This window comes from Lepidochelys kempii, chromosome 3, assembly GCF_965140265.1.
Source record: "Lepidochelys kempii isolate rLepKem1 chromosome 3, rLepKem1.hap2, whole genome shotgun sequence".
Taxonomy (NCBI): Eukaryota; Metazoa; Chordata; order Testudines; family Cheloniidae; genus Lepidochelys; species Lepidochelys kempii.
Genome location: NC_133258.1, coordinates 5,449,610 through 5,468,537, shown reverse-complemented (window position 1 = coordinate 5,468,537; position 18,928 = coordinate 5,449,610). Strand labels below are relative to the sequence as shown.

At 48.0% G+C, this 18,928-nt stretch overlaps 1 protein-coding gene across 3 annotated transcripts in view; it reads left to right on the top strand.

Moving 5' to 3' along the window:
- EPHX2 (epoxide hydrolase 2) overlaps positions 1-18,928 on the top strand; it is a 114,355-nt gene that overhangs the window by 12,096 nt on the left and 83,331 nt on the right. For all 3 annotated transcript variants that reach the window (XM_073335538.1, XM_073335537.1, XM_073335539.1), the window contains exons 2-7: positions 6,650-6,734; positions 7,284-7,443; positions 10,467-10,657; positions 10,943-11,065; positions 14,411-14,485; positions 15,042-15,137. In XM_073335538.1, the coding sequence (XP_073191639.1) occupies positions 6,650-6,734; positions 7,284-7,443; positions 10,467-10,657; positions 10,943-11,065; positions 14,411-14,485; positions 15,042-15,137 (730 nt within the window). The remainder of the gene's footprint in view (positions 1-6,649; positions 6,735-7,283; positions 7,444-10,466; positions 10,658-10,942; positions 11,066-14,410; positions 14,486-15,041; positions 15,138-18,928) is intronic.

Sequence of the window (18,928 nt, the reverse complement as noted above, 5' to 3'; positions counted from 1 at the left end):
ACAGTCCCAGTTTTTACCAATCTGTTGGCCTCTAACTTCTGGTGACTTCTACAGTTTTATGTAACAGGCTGAACTGAATTTTTATGATCATAGACAGCTTCAGAGAACAGGCCTCTGTATCACACAGAGCAGAGGTTCTGGGGTTCCACACCTGAGAAGGGGATCTCTATATACACCATTCAATGTTCTGTTAATACAGGGTTGATCATATTGGTGGCGGGTGCATGGAAGAAGAATCTGTTCGCCCTGTGGTGAAGTAGAATCCACTGGCAGGAGTGTGAAACTTCTGCCCACCTACACTCTAGCAGCCTTTTTGGTTAGTACAGTTGGACATTGAAAATCAAGTTTTCCAGTCAATATAATTACTGGTTAAAAATTGACATATGCTAAAATTAGTGGGCGGGGGGGTTAACTTTAACTTGTCCTTCTGCGCTGCCCCATAGTTCAGAAATCAATATGTGGGAGCTCTAAATGGAGAGGGTAAGACAGTCCCCCAACCTGAAGCAAATACTCACCAGCAACCACACAACAAAAACACTAACCCAGGGACCTATCCTTGCAACAAAGCCCATTGCCAACTCTGTCCACATATCTATTCAAGGGACACCATCATAGGACCTAATTACATCAGCCACACCGTTAGAGGCTCGTTCACCTGCACATCTACCAATGTGATATATGCCATCATGTGCTAGCAATGCCCTTCTGCCATGTACATTGGCCAAACTGGGCAATCTCTATGCAAAAGAATAAATGGATGCAAATCAGACGTCAAGAATTATAACATTCAAAAATCAGTCGGAGAACACTTCAACCTCCCTGGTCACTCAATTTCAGACCTAAAAGTCGCAATTCTCCAACAAAAAACTTCAAAACCAGACTCCAGTGAGAAACTGCAAAATTGGAATTCATTTGCAAACTGGACACCATTAAATTAGCCTGGAATAAAGACTGGGAGTGGATGGGTCATTGCACAAAGTAAAAATTATTTCCCCTTGCTAATTTTTCCCCTACTGTTACTCACACTTTCTTGCCAACTGTTTTGAAATGGGCAATACTGATTTTCACTACAAATGTTTTTTTTTTCTCCTGTTGATAATAGTCCACCTTAATTGATTGGTCCCATTACAGTGTGTATGGCAACACCCATTTTTTCATGTTCTCTGTGTGTATATATATCTTCCTACTGTATTTTCCACTGTATGCATCCGATGAAGTGGGTTTTAGTTCACGAAAGCTTATGCCCAAATACCTTTGTTAGTCTCTAAGGTGCCACAAGTCTTCCTCCTTTTTTTAAGATGATTTTGTTAACTTTGCATTTTTGGACATGGTTTTTATATTTTTCATATTATGGTCAGGCCCAGACACCCCAGCTGAGATCATACACATAGTAGTACAGTCCCTACCCTGACCAGCTCGCAAGCTAAGTAAATAAGACACAGGGTGGGAGAAAGGAAGTATCCCCATTTCACAGATGAGGAACTGGGCTATTGCCGCTGCGTGCTTGGCAGAGCCAGGAATTCAATCTGGATCTCCTGAGCCCGATCCAGTTTCTAAGCTACGAGGACGAGCCATCTTGGTACGCCAGGGCTGTCTTTCCTCTCACGTCTTGGCTATGATGAATGTCATCCACGTACTCTCTTGCCCTGTCTGTTTTTCTTGCCCCACCTTTGGGGAAACGAACGAAGTTGAACATGCTGTCAAGTGGCGTCAGCCGTTACTGTGTCTAATCCCTGTTCTGATATCCCTGATCCTGGCAACTTGCACTCCCCTATGGCAGACCAGCAAGTGGCCATAAGAGGCCTTGCCCCAGCACAGCCGCAAGAAAGGGAACTGGTGCCAGATGGCGCTGATACTGTCGGAGAAATGTCGGAGAGCTGGGTTCTCAGCGGAGGAGACCCCTGAAAATTGAGAATTTTGCGGTGCCCTCTCGTTCAGGCAGGCCTAGCCCCCCTCCACTGTGGTTAATCTTTGCCCACAAATCAAGAGCTGAATGTGCAACGCCCTCCCAGTGTCTGGAGGGTGCAAGCACCAGGCTAAGGCTGTGCTGAGCCATGTGTCCCCGCACCGGTTGTGCATGCAGCCGCTGTCCGTGGAAACCCCTCAGCGCCAGGGCTGGAGTCTCATAACACTGGTGGGCAGCAGGGGGCTTGCTCCTGGCTTGGTACCTTGCACTGGGCAGCAGAGTGGATCCTGTGAATGCGTCCTTTCAAAGGGTGTTGCAGCAGCTGTGCAGCATTAGTTAAAACATAGTGGTAAAGCACTGGAATGCGTTACCTAGGGAGGTGGTGGAATCTCCTTCCTTAGAGGTTTTTAAGGCCCAGCTTGACAGAGCCCTGGCTGGGATGATTTAGTTGGGGTTGGTCCTGCTTTGAGCAGGGGCTTGGGCTAGGTGATGTCCTGAGGTCCCTTCCAATCCTAATCTTCTATGATCCCTCTTTCCCAGTTGTCTGAGCCGCCCTCAGGTCCTTGCAATTGTGAACGTTTAAATTGAAAAAAATGCTTAGAAACAAACACCAGTGTTATCAATCAAAGTGATCGAAAGGTTAAAATTGGATTCCACCAAGCATATAACAATGGCTCTAATGCAGCAATGCAGCAGCAAAGAACAGAATGCCTCCCGGTGCATTACTTAAAACACCAAGTGTCAACAGCACAAGTCAAAATATGTTAAGTAAATATCCGTAAATCAAACTGTCAGGTCTCCAGCAGGACTTTTTATACTATGCTCGATGGAAATACTTTTCCTCGGTTTGTGTGTGTACCGTGAAATTGACACTTACTGTTTTTTTAAAAAAAAAAAAAAAAAATCAAACCTTTCCAAGCGTAGCCATCTTCAAGGATGTCTAAGGACTTAGTGTGGCCCCTGGAAGAAGAAGGTGAAATGGACCAGGGAAGGAAACATGTCAACAGAGCAGTGACTATTTGGGAGCATTGGAACCTATGTTCTTTGGGTTGCTGGCAACCAGAGTGGACAATACACTAGAAAACATGCTACAGGGGTTTAGCCTGCGTTGGCAGGGAGCTGGACTGGCTGCGATCTGATTATTTAAACAGTCTTAAGGTCAGCAACAAACTGGAGCGGCCCCACTTGATCTGTGATGCGACTTACCATTCAAAAGGCCTTTATCCTTTTAGTTCCTCCTGTCGCTTCTCCTGTTTCTTTTGATGTGTCAGACTTTCCGTTACCTGCTGGATCCTGGCGAGACGGGAGCCAGGTGTCTGAGAAATTGTTGCTCCAACCCTTGATAGAACAAAGTCTTCCAAAATGGCTGGAGGGGCCGGAAGGATTAAGCTAATGAGGGAAGATTAAATGAACTAATGCAGTTTAAGCTGTGCATTTAGCTGCTGCTAAAGCAGATGGGATTGTGGCACTTTCTTCAGGGGTTTTCAGGGCGTAATCGGGGCCGGGGGGAGGCATTAGTTTGGGTGGGGTAGCTGCACGTCGGCTCTGTAGTCTGACCAGCAAGGCTTTGATGCTGGTGGGCAGCCAGTGGGAGGTGAGGGCATCCAGCATCTCACAGGATTGAGCCTTAAATAGGGGCATTTTTTAAAAGTTCCCTCCCGGCCCTCCGTTGTGGGGGCTGGGTTAGTCATTGGTGTGGATGGGTGCCCTCTCTGAGGTCCTGCTGCTGGGGGCCCCCCCTAAGGGGAAGTGCATTGGATCAGAGGCACTGCAAGAATCCTGCCTCTAGGGCAGTGGTTCTTACCCCGGGGCGCACGCACCCCCTGGGGGTGCAGGATGCCCTTTCTGGGGATGCGAGACAGGGCAGATTTTTTTTAGAAGGCATATCATCGAAAACACAAGTTAAGCCCAGGCACGTAAGTACAACTACTTGTTTCATCAAACCTGTGTGTTTATTAACATCATACATTTTTTAGCAATTACTGTAATATATCTAGGTTTAAAGAACTGACCTACTTCAACGATTTTTGATAAGGGGCGCGAGAACATATTTTGAGAACCAAAGGGGTGCAGGCTTCAGGAAAGGTTAAGAACCCCTGCTCTAGAGGGTGAAAGTGCCACCCTGTGCCACCCTGTGTGCTGCTGTGAGAGGTGCAGAGAATTGGAAGAGAGAGGACGGTCTAGAGCAGGGGTGGGCAAAGTTCGGCCTATGGGCCGCATCTGGCCCATCGGACCTTTTAATCCTGCCCTCGAGCTCCACTCAGGGAGCGGGAGCGGGGGCTTGCCCCAGTCTGCATGGCTTCCAGAAGCAGGAGCATGTCCCCCCTCTGGCTCCTACGTGTCGGGGCAGCCAGGGGGCTCCGCACGCTGCCTCCGCCCAAGTGCCGGCTCTACAGCTGCCATTGGCCAGGAACCACGGCCAATGGGAGCTGCAGGGGTGGCACCTGCGGGTGGGGCAGCACGCAGAGCCTCATGGCCGGCGTCATGCCTCCACATAGGAGCTGGAGGGGGGACATGCTGCTGCTGCTTCCGGGACCGCTTAAGGTAAGTGCCGCTTGGACCCTGCAACCCTGAGCCTCTCCCCATGCCCCGACCCCAGCCCTGATCCCCCTCCCACTCTCCGAACCCCTCGGTCCCAGCCTGGAACACCCTCCTGCACCACAAACCCCACATCCCCACCCCAGAGCCCGCACCTGCAGCCAGAGCCCTCAGCCCTACACCACCCCCACATCTCAACTACTTGCCCCAGCCCAGAGCCTCCTCCCTCACCCTGAACTCCTCATTTCTGGCCACACCCCGGAGCCCGCACCCCCAGCTGGAGCCCTCACCCTATCCCGCACCCAACCCCCAATTCTGTGAGCATTCATGGTCTGCCATACAATTTCCATACCCAGATGTGGCCCTCAGGCCAAAAAGTTTGCCCACTCCTGGTCTAGAGGTTAGAGCATCAGCGTGGGCTGTGGGAGACCAGAAATCGATTCCTGCTCTGCCACAGACACCCACTGTGTGACCTTGGCCAGGTCACTTAATCTCTCTCCAGTCTCCATCTGTACAATGGGGTGATAGCGCTTGGTGAGGTGCTGAGGTACTAGGGTAATGGGGCCATAGAAGTATCTAAGATAGTCACAATGAGTAGAGTCCTGCAAATCTGCGGATATCCGTGGACCGTGTTTGCGGATCGGATGCAAATGCAAATTTTGTATCCGCACAGGGCTCTAACGTTGAGGCCCCAATCATGAAACAACTACAGTTAATAATAGATTGCAAAACACTTTACAAAAGGAGGTCACGATCATCCCAATTAAGCAGATGGGGAAACTGAGGCACAGGGAGGTGACGTGAATTTCCCAAGGTTGCCCAGCAGTCCCAGTCTCCTGCTCTGTCCACTAGGCCACGCGCTGCCTCCCAATACAAATCAGTGACAGGATGAAATGAAGCAAAGGGAAAATCTGAGATGAACATCACAAAAGCTTTCCTGATGTAAAATCTGCTAGACCACCAATATCCTTTTAGCAGAAGTGATAGAAGCTTCAGCACCTGTGCTCCAGTTCTGGACCGTACAACGTATGGGAAAGTATTGTGAGCAACACTGCAGTGGCAAGGGATGAGCCAAGCTTATTCTTTGATTTAACTTGACTGTAGTTGCACCAGGGATTAATTTAGCCCACTAGCTTAATAGGTCATTTTCATCTCTAATGTTTGACTTAGAGGCCCTGTGCTCTCAAGTAAGATGACGTCTTTTCTGTAAGTGACTTTCCCTCCCATGCTACAGGGTTTTATTCTGTGGCTTGCGGGACCAATGGGTAGATGGTGCGTAAGGAGAGTAATATGCGGCTTTCTCTCTCAGCACTCTGCAGTGTCAACAGGAGACAAAGGAAAAAACGTTTCCCCCACTCGATGAATCAAAGATCCATGGGGAGTGAGAAGCTTTCTTGGCAGTCCCTCTTTAGAATAGAACTGAACTGCTGAATGCGTTCCGGCCCGTGTATGGACAGTGCTCGGTCCTTGTCTTGCAGGAAGTTGTAACTTGACAGCAGCAGCCTGGAGCCAGTTGCTGCTTGTTCGTTCCTTACTGTAACGTATTCATTCATAGATTCATAGATAGATTCATAGATATTTAGGTCAGAAGGGACCATTATGATCATCTAGTCTGACCTCCTGCACAATGCAGGCCACAGAATTTCACCCACCACTCCTAAAAAAGACCTCACACCTATATCTGTGCTATTGAAGTCCTCAAATTGTAGTTTGAAGACCTCAAGGAGCAGAGAATCCTCCAGCAAGTGACCCGTGCCCCATGCTACAGAGGAAGGCGAAAAACCTCCAGGGCCTTCCAATCTGCCCTGGAGGAAAATTCCTTCCCGACCCCAAATATGGCGATCAGCTAAACCCTGAGCATATGGGCAAAATTCATCAGCCAGATACTACAGAAAATTCTTTCCCGGGTAACTTGGATCTTACCCCATCTAAAAACCCATCACAGGCCATTGGGCCTATTTACCATGAATATTTAAATACCAAAACCATGTTATCCCATCATACCATCTCCTCCATAAACTTATCGAGTTTAATCTTAAAGCAAGATAGATCTTTTGCCCCCACTACTTCCCTCGGAAGGCTATTCCAAAACTTCACTCCTCTGATGGTTACTTCACTCCTCTGATGGTTACTTCACTCCTCTGATGGTTACTTCACTCCTCTGATGGTTACTTCACTCCTCTGATGGTTTCCTCTCATTTTTAGGAACTTTTTGCAAAATGTCATTGTTGGAGCAGGCCCCAGTGGTCCCTATGCCAGAGCAATGAGAGGAGAGATCACTGTATCTCAGGTAAGAGATCATCTCAGCTGAGCGCTGAGAGAGTTGAGCAGATGGGCAGGGCACGACATGTGTTGGACACAAGCTGTGCAGATGTCCTGCCAAGACAAGGTTTCTTCTTGGCTCACCTGGTGAAGCTATTGCCTTTGGGCCACGAAGGGGCTAGGTTTGAATCTTGACAGCGGTAACTTTGCACTTTCACGCTTAGCTAGTCTGGCCTCAGGATGAGCTTAAATCTGCTATAGCTTGGCAATTTCACCATGAGAAATAGCCTCCACCAGTGGTAGATTAATTACTTGGCTTATGTCCAATGCTATTTAATTAGATCTAAAACACAATGTACTTGGTTTCTCTATACCTTCGGGCTAAGTCCTTTCATTCCTGCTTCCTGGGGGAGAGGGGTCTTTAATACTAGCTTATTGGTAACCCTTAAACTTCATTAGGAAATAGTTAATGCGGAGCGTATGTATTGACGGGACTCAGAGTTTTTAGTGACTTCCTCATTTTGTGTTGACATATAACTTGATCTCCTTTGGGTGATGGGAACTCTGTGTTTTTAAGCTGGTTTCTGAGCTGGAAGAGGATTGCAAGAGGTTTGCTGCCTCCTCAGGGGTTTTGCTCCCGGAGAAGTTCTCCATAGCACAGGTCTTTGAGGATATTATGACACAAGGAAAGCTCAGTACTGCTATTCTGCAAGCTGCTGTAACTCTCAGGAACAATGGTAAGTGATGGCTACTTGCTGTTAGCATTCCTTCCCTCCCAGCTATGCTACACCAGTAACCACGTTCAGGTGCGATCCTGGCCCGTTCTTGTTACCAAAGAGTTTCTCTTTGCCTGTGTGGACAGAAAAAATAGGTTCATAGATACACTGAAGGACCATGTCTCAAGCCTGGTATGTCACTAGGTTAAAATGTGGTTAGGAAATGAGCTTACTTCTTGCCACTGTGGACAGAAATTGCTTGGACTAAAACCATGTTTAAACCTGGCTAATGTTTGCAGTGAAGACTAGATCCAGTTTTCTTCCTTCCATAGACCCACTGTATTTGATTGCCAATATTTCTCCAAGGACTCTTTTTAGTGCAGTTAGTCTTTGACTTGCATCTTGAAGGCAACTTTGAACTTTGAAGGCAATGCAGGCAGAATCTCTGGCTTGCCCATGCTAGAGTTTGTGTGGCTGTCTTGTGGATTTGTACTCCACCCCAATGTTTGTCCCTGACAGTGGTACAGCAACCGTGCTGCAGGCTAACTGGTGGTCACCCCATAGGAGGGTTTGGACCAGAACAGTCCCTCCCGTGTTGGGTGTTGCTCAACCACAATGGAGAATAACCATGTTGAAAAATGGTCTTAGCAACGTTGTTCCCATCTGGATCTCTGCTCTCATTTCCCCCCCATCGCCCCAAACCCCATCCTGTTCCTTGTGCTCTTCCCATTCCCCTCACTGACTTTCATTTCCTTCCTGGTCTTTCTGCCATGCTGCCCTCCTTTGCCATCACGCAGGTGGTTCTCTTCCTAATCCCTCCTAAACACTTGCTGCTTCCAGCAATCCGTCCTCTCTCTCATCACTAATAACCCTACACCCTGCCTCCCCTGAACTGATGGCTTGTGTCTCATCTGGGTTCATCTTGTCTCGCTTGGATTGCCATCCGTTCCCAGAGAACGTGTCTCTCAGTAGAGCTCTATTCCCTATAAATGCATAGCTGTGCCTGTTACCTTTCTGACCGTGGCTGTTCATAAGTACATAAGAATGGCAATACTGGGTCAGACCAAAGGTCCATCCAGCCCTGTGTCCTGTCTACCGACAGTGGCCAATGCTAGGTGCCCCCAGAGGGAGTGAACCTAACAGGTAATGATCAAGTGATCTCCTGCCATCCATCTCCACCCTCTGACAAACAGAGGCTAGGGACACCATTCCTTACCCATCCTGGCTAATAGCCATTAATGGACTTAGCCTCCATGAATTTATCCATTTCTCTTTTAAACCCTGTTATAGTCCTAGCCTTCACCACCTCCTCAGGCAAGGAGTTCCACAGGTTGACTGTGCGCTGTGTGAAGAAGAACTTCCTTTTATTTGTTTTAAACTTGCTGCCCATTCATTTAATTTGGTGCCCCCTAGTTCTTATATTACGGGAACAAGTAAATAACTTTTCCTTTTTCACTTTCTCCACACCACTCATGACTTTATACATCTCTATCATATCCCCCCTTAGTCTCCTTTTTTCCAAGCTGAAAAGTCCTAGCCTCTTTAATCTCTCCTCACATGGGACCCGTTCTAAACTCCTCATCATTTTAGTTGCCCTTCTCTGAACCTTTTCTAATGCCAGTATATCTTTTTTGAGATGAGGAGACCATATCTGTACGCCGTATTCAAGATGTGGGCGTACCATGGATTTATATAAGGGCAATAAGATACTCTCTGTCTTACTCTCTCTCCCTTTTTTAATGATTCCTAACATCCCGTTTGCTTTTTTGACTGCCGCTGCACGCTGCGTGGACGTCTTCAGAGAACTATCCACGATGACTCCAAGATCTTTCTCCTGATTAGTTGTAGCTAAATTTAGCCCCCATCATATTGTATGTATAGTTGGGGTTATTTTTTCCAGTGTGCATTACTTTACATAATAATGTTCCATCCCTGGCCCAAATGTATCCTGAATTCCCATGGCGCACCCTTCCCAAAGCGCTGGTTGCCGTTGATCTCTGGCAGCAGCAGATAGCCATCACTCATCAGCAAACCATTCCAAATCCTCTAACCAATGAAATCGTGAGGCTTAGATGTGGCTCTTTATTTTCAAAGTACTTCCCTGATATTTACTTACCACCACTTGACTAATTAGATATTTTCTCTGTGCGTTATTACCAAATAAATCAGGCATGCTGTCACCAAGCCAACAACAATTAACTAAACAGTCTAGCAATCTCTGTAACACTGTGTCGCTTTGGAGGGCATTAACTCCAGAGGAGGGGGAAATTATAGTTACTATGAGCCTGACCCAAAGCCTGTTGGCTTCAGGGGAAAGAGTCCCACTGACTTAAATAGGCTTTGGATCAGACCTGGTTTTCATTAATCCTGGGAGCAGCTGGATTTATTGGAAACAAACAGAAAAACCCAATCCTCAGTTGGGACTAGGCCAAAGAGACCTGAGCAACCGAACCACCGCCTTAGAAAGAGACTGCATCCAAATCTGCATGGAGCGGCTACCTTAGACGGACTGTTCGGTCTCCCAAAATGAAGTCCTGCCAATTTCTTCAACCCAGTGGCCAGAAGCAGAAACCTCTGATGGTGGCCAGATTCCATTCTGCCTACCTAAATTCCACCAACAGTCTCACTGGGACATGGGATTTGTCTTCACTTCCTGTCCCAAACTGTTGTATAACAGAAGCGTTGTGCTCTTCATCTAACAACCTACCTGACTTTAAGATGGAACTTGGTAAATTTCTGAACAGGATTACTTGACTGGGTGGTGTTAGAAGGTCTTGATTGTGCACCCTTTGCTCAACAGGGAGTCGTCACTCGAATGGTCCCTCCTGACTTCAGGAGTTAGACACCTTGAATGAGTAGAGCCTCACAAAGTTGGGACCTTCGTTTGTAAAGCTCTTTGAGATCCTCTGTGGTTAAAGTGGACATACAGATATAAGATGTGTAATTGCTGATAGACAGCTGGGTGATGGAAAGAAAAGGATTCTCCTTAATCGTTCCCAGTCGGAATAGCCCCTCAACCCATTTAATCATCTGTCCCGTTACAGGGTTCAGGACGTGTGTGCTCACAAATAACTGGATAGATGACAGCCCTCACAGACACCTCACAGCTCTCACGCTCTCTCTGCTGAAGAGACATTTTGATCTGGTGATCGAGTCTTGTCGCATCGGTCTGAAGAAGCCGGACCCTCGAATTTACGAGTATGCACTGGGCGTGCTGAAGGCGAAACCGCAGGAGGTGAAGGCGCAACTTGCTTCTAGTTTAGGGACAATGGCAAAGACTGCCCAAAGCGACCCAACTAGACATAGGCATGGGGCCTGGCTTTCAGAAAGTGCTGGGCACACCTGTTGGCTGTGAACCAGGGCTTCTCAAGTTGGGCACCCAAAATCAGTAGACACTGATGTGAAAATCTCTTGGCCCAAATCACTGGGGAATCACAGCAACGTCCCCTTCCCCCCCATTCTCCCCAAAACTCTCCTCTTCCTTGACTGACCCCAGGTTCTGAATCTCTCCTGAATTCAGGTTATTTTTCTGGATGACATTGGAGCTAACTTAAAGCCAGCCCGGGAAATGGGAATAGCCACCATCCTTGTCAAGGACACTGATGCTGCCCTGAAGGAACTGCAGGACTTGTGTGGAATTCAGGTATCTAGTGGCTAAGTGCGATATGCATCTGTGTATTTACTGTCTCCTTCCTCTGGACAGAATACATAGTTCAGAGTTTAGATACCACAAAGCTGGGTGCTGTAGAAATATCCTAACCCTATTGTAGATAGGGACTCCTGCTCTTGCCTAGCGTACTATAATTTAGAGCAAAATTTCCATAGAGTGGCTCTCTTGACCCTGCACTGTACATTGTTTTTCTGAGGGATGCTATAAGTGTGGTTGTGATGCTGATTTTATTCCAAGGCCTGTTTTTGTTCGCGGACTCAGAATCCCTTGCATATTGTACCTTTAGGCTGAAATGTCATGGGCTTGTCCTTTCAGGGTTCCGGTCAAATTGAGCCCAGGTCTAGATCACTCCTGACTTGGCAAAAACGAAACCCAGATCAGATGAGGCTGCCCGAAAGTAAAAATCCCCTCATTTCGCCCGTCTCTGTTAGAGACAGAGGGCCAAATTGGGCTGTCAGTTATGCCACTGTCAATCCAGAGTAACTCAGGTGTAGTGATGGCGTTACTAACGCCTCTGTCAATCCAGAGTGAGAGCAGATCATGGTTCCGTTACGATGCACCTGGGTGAATGTAATAAAACGGGAGGAAGTCATGGAAGGGTTAATCCTGCTGCTCTAATCGGTTAGAATTCTGTAGAAGAGGTAGCAAGATAGAGGAGGCTGTCAAAAGAACTGGCAGATACAATTAATTTCAAAAGTCCCACAGGTGGATCTGATAAGGAGGTAAAGCCCTGTAATGGATTAAGAACTGTCAGCTAGGAACCAGAGTGAGACTTTAATGAGCACGGAAGGCGGTTAATAGTGTGGTGCCCTGAGGATCAGTACTAAGAGGTGGTTTCTCCTTCGCTAAGGTGCCTAGTGATTGTAATTCTACTCAGCCTTTCTCACCTTTTGCAGTGTTTGACTAATGTTGGCTTATTTAATCACAAGCAGATCATGTTACCACCTGCAGAGCCTGAGTGAAGCTTTCCACGCTTCTCTTGCTCATAGGTTAATACCTTGCAGAGCCTGCCATCTGCCAAGACTCCTTCTTCCTGACCTGTTGTAACGTCGGCTCTGTTGTACGCAGCTCCTCTCCCATCTCCCTACAGAGGGTTCCTTATAGCTTCTACCCTTTCTCTCACCCTTGGGAGAGTTGTCTGGCGTGGTTAATGGTTCACCGAGCTATGTTAGTAGAGGCTGGACTTTGCTGTGCAGAAGTGCACTGTCACTCTGACCTTTATTTTATCACACACAAGGTGGGTGAGGTATAGTTTATTGGGCCAACTTCTGTGGTGAAAGAGACGACAAGCTTTAGAGCTCAAAAGTTTCTCTTTCACTTACAGACGTTGGCCCAATAAAATATATTTCCTCACCCACCTTGTGTCTGTCTTATCCTTTAACCAACATGGCTACAACAACTGCACACAACATTAGTTTTAAGGCTGTTCCACTTATGTGAAAGTACGTATCACTTACATGTGATGCTTTTCTTCCATAGATCTCAAAGCATCTCACAAGTGTTAAATGTTTGCGATTAGGTTGCTAATACCATGCTGAGGCAAAAATCCGCATTGGGGGTGTAAATTCTTTGACGATCAAAACTGGCAGAATATTTTAAACCCAAAAAGTTAGGCAGCGGGTGTGCTGTGACCACTGCTTGACTGGTATTCTCATTGTTCCCTTGTGCTCCCCACTACCCGTTTGCTGTATCTGCCTGTTGTTTCTTGTCTTAAACTTGATCTTTGCCCCAGAGAGTTTACAGCCTGTATCTTTGTACAGCACCTAGCGCAGAGGGGCGCTGATCCACGATTAGAGTTTCTAGGCACTACAGTAGTACAAATAGTAGCAATTACGATTTTAAAAGATTTTTAGTCTGTCTTGTAACGTAACGGAGAGCTGTGGAGGTGCCTGACATGAGGTGGTTGGTAGGGGTGAGATTTTCAGCAGCATCCAAGTGACTTAAAAGTATCCGGCTGACAGTCATGGGACTTGTGCTGCTAAAGAAGCAATGTACCTTTTGGAAAATCCCATCCGAGCTGCCCAAATAAGGCTCTAGGTGCCCAATGGCTTTTCATTTGGGTGCCTAGCATTGGTGTATGTACTTGAGTGGAAATGGATAGTTCGAAGGATTGGTGGTTGAGCACAAAGCCTTTTTCCTATAGGTCACAAGCTCCAATCCAGACCTGACTGGCAGCTACCACCACTGGGTAGCTGACTGGTAGCTTAGGTTACCACAAAAAACAAACCATGTGTTTCATTGTGTTTCCTACAATGGCAGGTGCCCATGTCATGCAAACCACCACCAAAGTTAGTGCCAATTTGGCCCTCCTCATTGATGGTCTCCCCAAAAGACCAAGCACTGGAAGTAAGAGACCAAGTAGTATCCTTGGTGTACTACAGTGGCGTGGAAATCTTGTTTTATTGCTTGCTTTTACAGTTCTCCTCTCTCCCTTCTCAGGGAATCCTCACCCTTAACAGGGCTTGGGGAGCTCTAACAGGTGTACCTTGGGTTCTACAACGTGCATGTAACACCTAGAGATGCATGCAGTCTTCCTTCCCGTGCTTTTCCCCTTAGTGTAGGTATTTATGTTTAAAGCCGTGAATTAATTTAATCCCCTTAATCGGAGAGGAACTGAAATCAGTACCTCCCGCCTGAGCTTGCTGGGTGGCCTCTGGATCTGAAAGCTGCCTCCTGGCCTGTTTCCATTCAGAACTGACAAGGAATAATGGCATTGGATGAGTAAGGCCGATTCCTCTTCCCTCGGCTGTGAGAGCACTCCGGTACTGCTCGCCCAGCCCTGGACTCCGTCATGCAGCCCCGCCAAGGGTTGTCTTAGCCAGTCTGGGTTCTCTCTTCTGCAGATACTGCCAGTCTTGCCTGATCACTTGGGGTTTTCATAACATGGGCAAACGGCTAGATTTGCAGTGGGACCCCAACATGGGTCGCCAGGGCTGATGTTAAGCTTGCTGGGGTATAGGGCGGCGGGGCTTGGCCTTCAGTCCCCTCACCCGGGGCTCAGGCTTGGGCTTTGTCCCCACATTTGGAGTGGTGGGGCTCGGGTGGGCTCAGGCTTTGGTCCTCCCTCCTGGGGTTGTGTAGTAATTTTTGTGGTCAGAAGGGGGTGGTTTGAGAAACCCTGAGCTAGACGCCTAATGAGCTATGGCCATTTTGAATGAAGGAAGCTTCCCAAAGAGGGTGGGGCTGGTTTAGAAGGCTGGCTGAGCAGTAGAAAGTTATCTGGTGCAAACAGCCTGTGGCCACTGAGTTGCTGGGCACCATCACTGGCAGTGGGGGTGTCTGGGATAGAACTGAGAACTTTCTTTATTCACCATGTAGCTTCTTGGCCGTGAAGAGACTCAGCCGGTTGCGTGTGACCCAGTGAACCTGACCCATGGTTATGTGCCAATCAAGGTAGGCTGTAACAAACAGTGTGTTGGGAAAGCCATCTTGGTAGTGAAGGTTCCCAGTACTATGGTGTTGAGGGCCATAAGTATCCAGTGATGGCACTCTTCATACATCTGAAGGGTGTTGGTGCCATGGAGGGAGAGGAGCTATATCGAGGGTCGGGTCACAGTGTGTGGTGTTTAACAGCAATGGGCTGAAATTCAAGTAAGGCAGATAGAGACTTTACACGGGGGGATGTTTTTTGACCATGTGAGACTGTTTCCTGAGGGCCAGGCCGGAAGTCAAATCCTTTAAAACCGGACCAGAGAGAGCACTGGTCTGGTCTCTGCTGCAGAATAGGCCAGGCTACGGGAAGGTGGGAAATGTTTACAGCCAGGGGCTAAGGTTCTGGATGGCCGATGACCCAAGTGCCAGGCGCTGTGGCCGGCTTCCGTATGCCGGCACGCAGCAAGGGGGTGGGGTGTAACCGCTGCAGGTAAAACGGAGGAGGAAGGACTGTGGGGCGGGGAAGGACTGTGGGGCAGGGAATAAACTTGTGCTCTTTGTCTGTTCTTCCCTCTAGCCTGGAGTCCAGCTGCATTTTGTCGAGATGGGGAATGGCCCAGTGGTGTGCCTCTGCCATGGCTTCCCTGAATCCTGGTTCTCCTGGAGGTACCAGGTAATGCCAAGCCAGGCTAATGGCTGGCAGCGGTGCTGTGTGTTATCATCCACCTCTGTGCAGCATCTTGTGGCGATTTGTTACGCCGGAGTGTGGCCTTCTGTGATAAGAAATAAGGGGGGACTTGTGGGGGCTCTCACACTTGTGTGACTGTATGGCGAGGGGTGGAGGCCACTTCTGACTCCACCTCATTCCTGGTATGTCTCCCATCGCCCTCTTCCATATGCAATCTAGAGCTCCTCCCTCCATCTCTGTCACCTCTTCCTTCCCTCTCCTAGCCCCTCCTGCTCTGCTGAAATGACTGATCGGCTGGGCCGTGATGGCAACCGCGCTTCCCCCCCTGCCTTCGGTCAGCTCAGAGACCTGAGGAACTTGCCCTGGCCAGACTCAGAGCAATAACAGACTGTCCTGGACAGCAATGCTCCGGCAGGTGGTAATTACCGGGTGTTGGTGGGAAGTCCCCTGAGCACATGATTTGGACTGAAGCCGCAATGAGATCTGCTGCGTGACAGTCTTGGCACACAGCTCTAGGTGTTCAGTTACCTGCCTGCTTCCCGAGAGGGGCTGGGAGCAGCAAGCGAAGGCATAGTGCTGAGTGCTGCAGGGCACTACCTTGTTCTCTCCGCTTGGCCCCTCGCTTCTGCCCTATCTCCCCACACTGCTATTCCAGCCTGGGGCCTACACTCAGCTCTGCTGGGCCACCTGTAGCAGCCCCTTGTGGCCAGCGCTCGCTTCGCAGGTACCCTGCTGCCTCTGTGAGCTCTCATGTTGGGTCTCTTAAACTCCACACAGTCTCTTGTGGCTGACCACGCCTCACCCGGGGCTGGCTTAACACAAGTGATTCCCACAGTCCTCAGGGGCCCAAGGCCACCATGGTAACCCAAGAGTTCAGACCTGGCCCTGGTTGATCTGCCACACAGGGAGCTCTCCCTCTGTCCCAGGCTGCTCCACCCGAAGCCGCCAGTTCCAGGGTCTGGCGTGGCTTTCTTCTCCTGTCAGCCACACCCTCCTCCCACGCCTTCCTGCCTGGAGCCCTTCCTGCTTTGGCAGGCCGCTCACAGGTCCTAGCTGGCTGGAGCCTCAGGTTTCTGGCTCTGACTTCCAAACCGCCTGGTACTGGGGTCTTCCCTGCAGGAGCCTCTCGTAAGTTCTGCAGTTTTCCTGAGCTTCCCCCTTCACTGCAGCCAGCTGCTGCCCTTGATAGGTAATTAACTGGTCCGATCCAGCAGGGCCACTTTAGTGAGCAAGGTTGGCTAGCTCCAGGCCCTCCGGCCCTGAAGGGTCAAGCCACCCTGTTGCAGCACCTCAGTCCTGCTCTGCAGCCCCCTGTTATAGCCTGTCTGGGCTCCGTACCTCTCTCACTGATTTCCCACCTCTCCCACTTGTGACCTGCAACGTACCCCACCAGTCCAATCCTGAAGAGTTTGTTCACTAAGGATCAATATAAACAACTATCACAATTATGTAGGGACAAAATTAGAAAGGCCAAGGCACAAAACGAGATCAAACTAGCTAGAGACATAAAGAATAACAAGAAAACATTCTACAGCTACATTAGAAGCAAGGCAAAGACCAAGGACAGGGTAGGCCCGTTACTCAATGAGGGGGAAAAACAATAACAGAAAATGTGGAAATGGCAGAAGTTCTAAATTACATTTTTTGTTTCAGTTTTCACCAAAAGGTTAGTAGCAATTGGACATCTAGCATAGTGAATACCAATGAAAAGGGGGTAGGATCAGAGGTTAAAATAGGGAAAGAGGAAGTTAAAAATTACTTAGACAAGGTAGATGTCTTCAAGTCACCAGGGCCTGATGAAATGCATCCTAGAATACTCAAGGAGCTGACTGAGGAGGTATCTGAGATATTAGTGATAATCTTTGAAAAGTCATGGAAGACCGGAGAGATTCCAGCAGACTGGAAAAGGGCAAATATGGTGCCAATCATAAAAGGGGAATAAGAACAACCCAGGGAATTACAGACCAGCCAGCTTAACTTTAGTACCGGGAAAGATAATAGAGCAAATAATCAATTTCCGAACGCCTAGAAGATAGTGATAAATAGGTCACCATGAATTTGTCCAGAACACATCACGTCAAACCAACCTAATAGTTTTCTTTGACAAGGTAACAAGCCTTGTAGATGGGGGAAGCGGTAGATGTGGTATATCTTGACTTTAGTAAGGCTTTTGATACTGTCTCGCATGACCTTCTCATAAACAAACTAGGGAAATATAACCTAGATGGAGCTACTATAAGATGAGTGCATAACTGGTTGGAAAACCGTTCCCAGAGAGTAATCATCAGTGGTTCACAGTCATGCTGGAAGGACATAACGAGTGGGGTCCCACATGGATCAATTTTGGCTCTGATTCTGTTCAATATCTTCATCAATGATTTAGATAATGGCATAGAGAGTACACTTTTGCAGATGATACCAAGCTGGGAGGGGTTGCAAGTTCTTTGGCGTTTAGGATTAAAATTCAAAATGATCTAGACAAATTGGAGAAATGGTCTGAAGTAAATAGGATGAAATTCAATAAGGACAAATGCAAAGTACTCCACTTCGGGAGGAACAATCAGTTGCACACATACAAAATGGAAAATGACTGCCTAGGAAGGAGTACTGTGGAAAGGGATCTGGGGGTCATCGTGCATGACAAGCTAAATATGAATCAATAGTTTAACACTATTGCAAAAAAGAAACATCATTCTGGGATGTATTAGCAGGAGTGCTGTAAGCAAGACACAAGAAGTCATTCTTCTGCTCTACTCCACATTGATTAGGTCTCAGCTGGAGTATTGTGTCCAGTTCTGGGTGCCATGTTTCAGGAAAGATGTGGACAAACTGGAGAAAGTCCAGAGAAGAGCAACAAAAATGATTAAAGGTCTAGAAAACACGATCTGTGGGAGAAGATTGAAAAAAATGGGTTTGTTTAGTCTGGAGAAGAGAAGTCTGAGGCGGGACATGATCACAGTTTTCAAGTACATAACAAGTTGTTACAAGGAGGAGGAAGAGAGATTGTTCTTCTTATCCTCTGAGGATAGGACAAGAAGCAATTGGCTTAAATTGCAGCAAGGGCAGTTTAGGTTGGATGTTAGGGTGGTTAAGCACTGGAATAAATTTGCTTAGGGAGGTTGTGGAACCTCCATCATTGGAGGTTTTAATGAACAAATCAGACAAACACCTGTCGGGGATGATCTAGTTATTGCATAGTTCTGCCTTGAGTGCAGGGGACTGAACTAGACCTCTCAAGGTCCCTTCCAGTCCTACGCTTCTGTGATTCTATGACCCAAAGCACATTTTTGAACCCACAGCCAAGAGGTGATTGTGCACAAATGAGCTCTGCTGCCCAGCCCTCTTTCCCTCTCGCTGATTGAATGCCTAGTATGATGTTCACGTTCCACCTCTAACCCCCGAGGAATCTCTGCCGTGATACAGGGTTTATTCTCTTGGCCTCAGCCTCTGCAATTTGCCTTGGCCTGAATCGGAATGCCAATGCACCACGTAAGGCACGTTTCCTCTTTTAGTGGCTGACTTTCTCTTTCTTGTCTTGTTCTGACTGTGGTGCTAGCTGGCTTGGATTTTCTTGCCCAGTGTTTGCCTGGCTACAAAGATTTGCTAGAACAGTGTCTGCTGTCGTTCTTATGCCCCTTCCAGCATATGGAATTCACGTGGCATCTTAGCTTTTGTGACTGGTGTTTCATAGTAGCTATAGTGACGGATGCTAAAAGGGGACAGTTCAAATAAATGGAGGTCCACTTCCCAGCTGTGGGGTGAGCTACAGCAGAGCA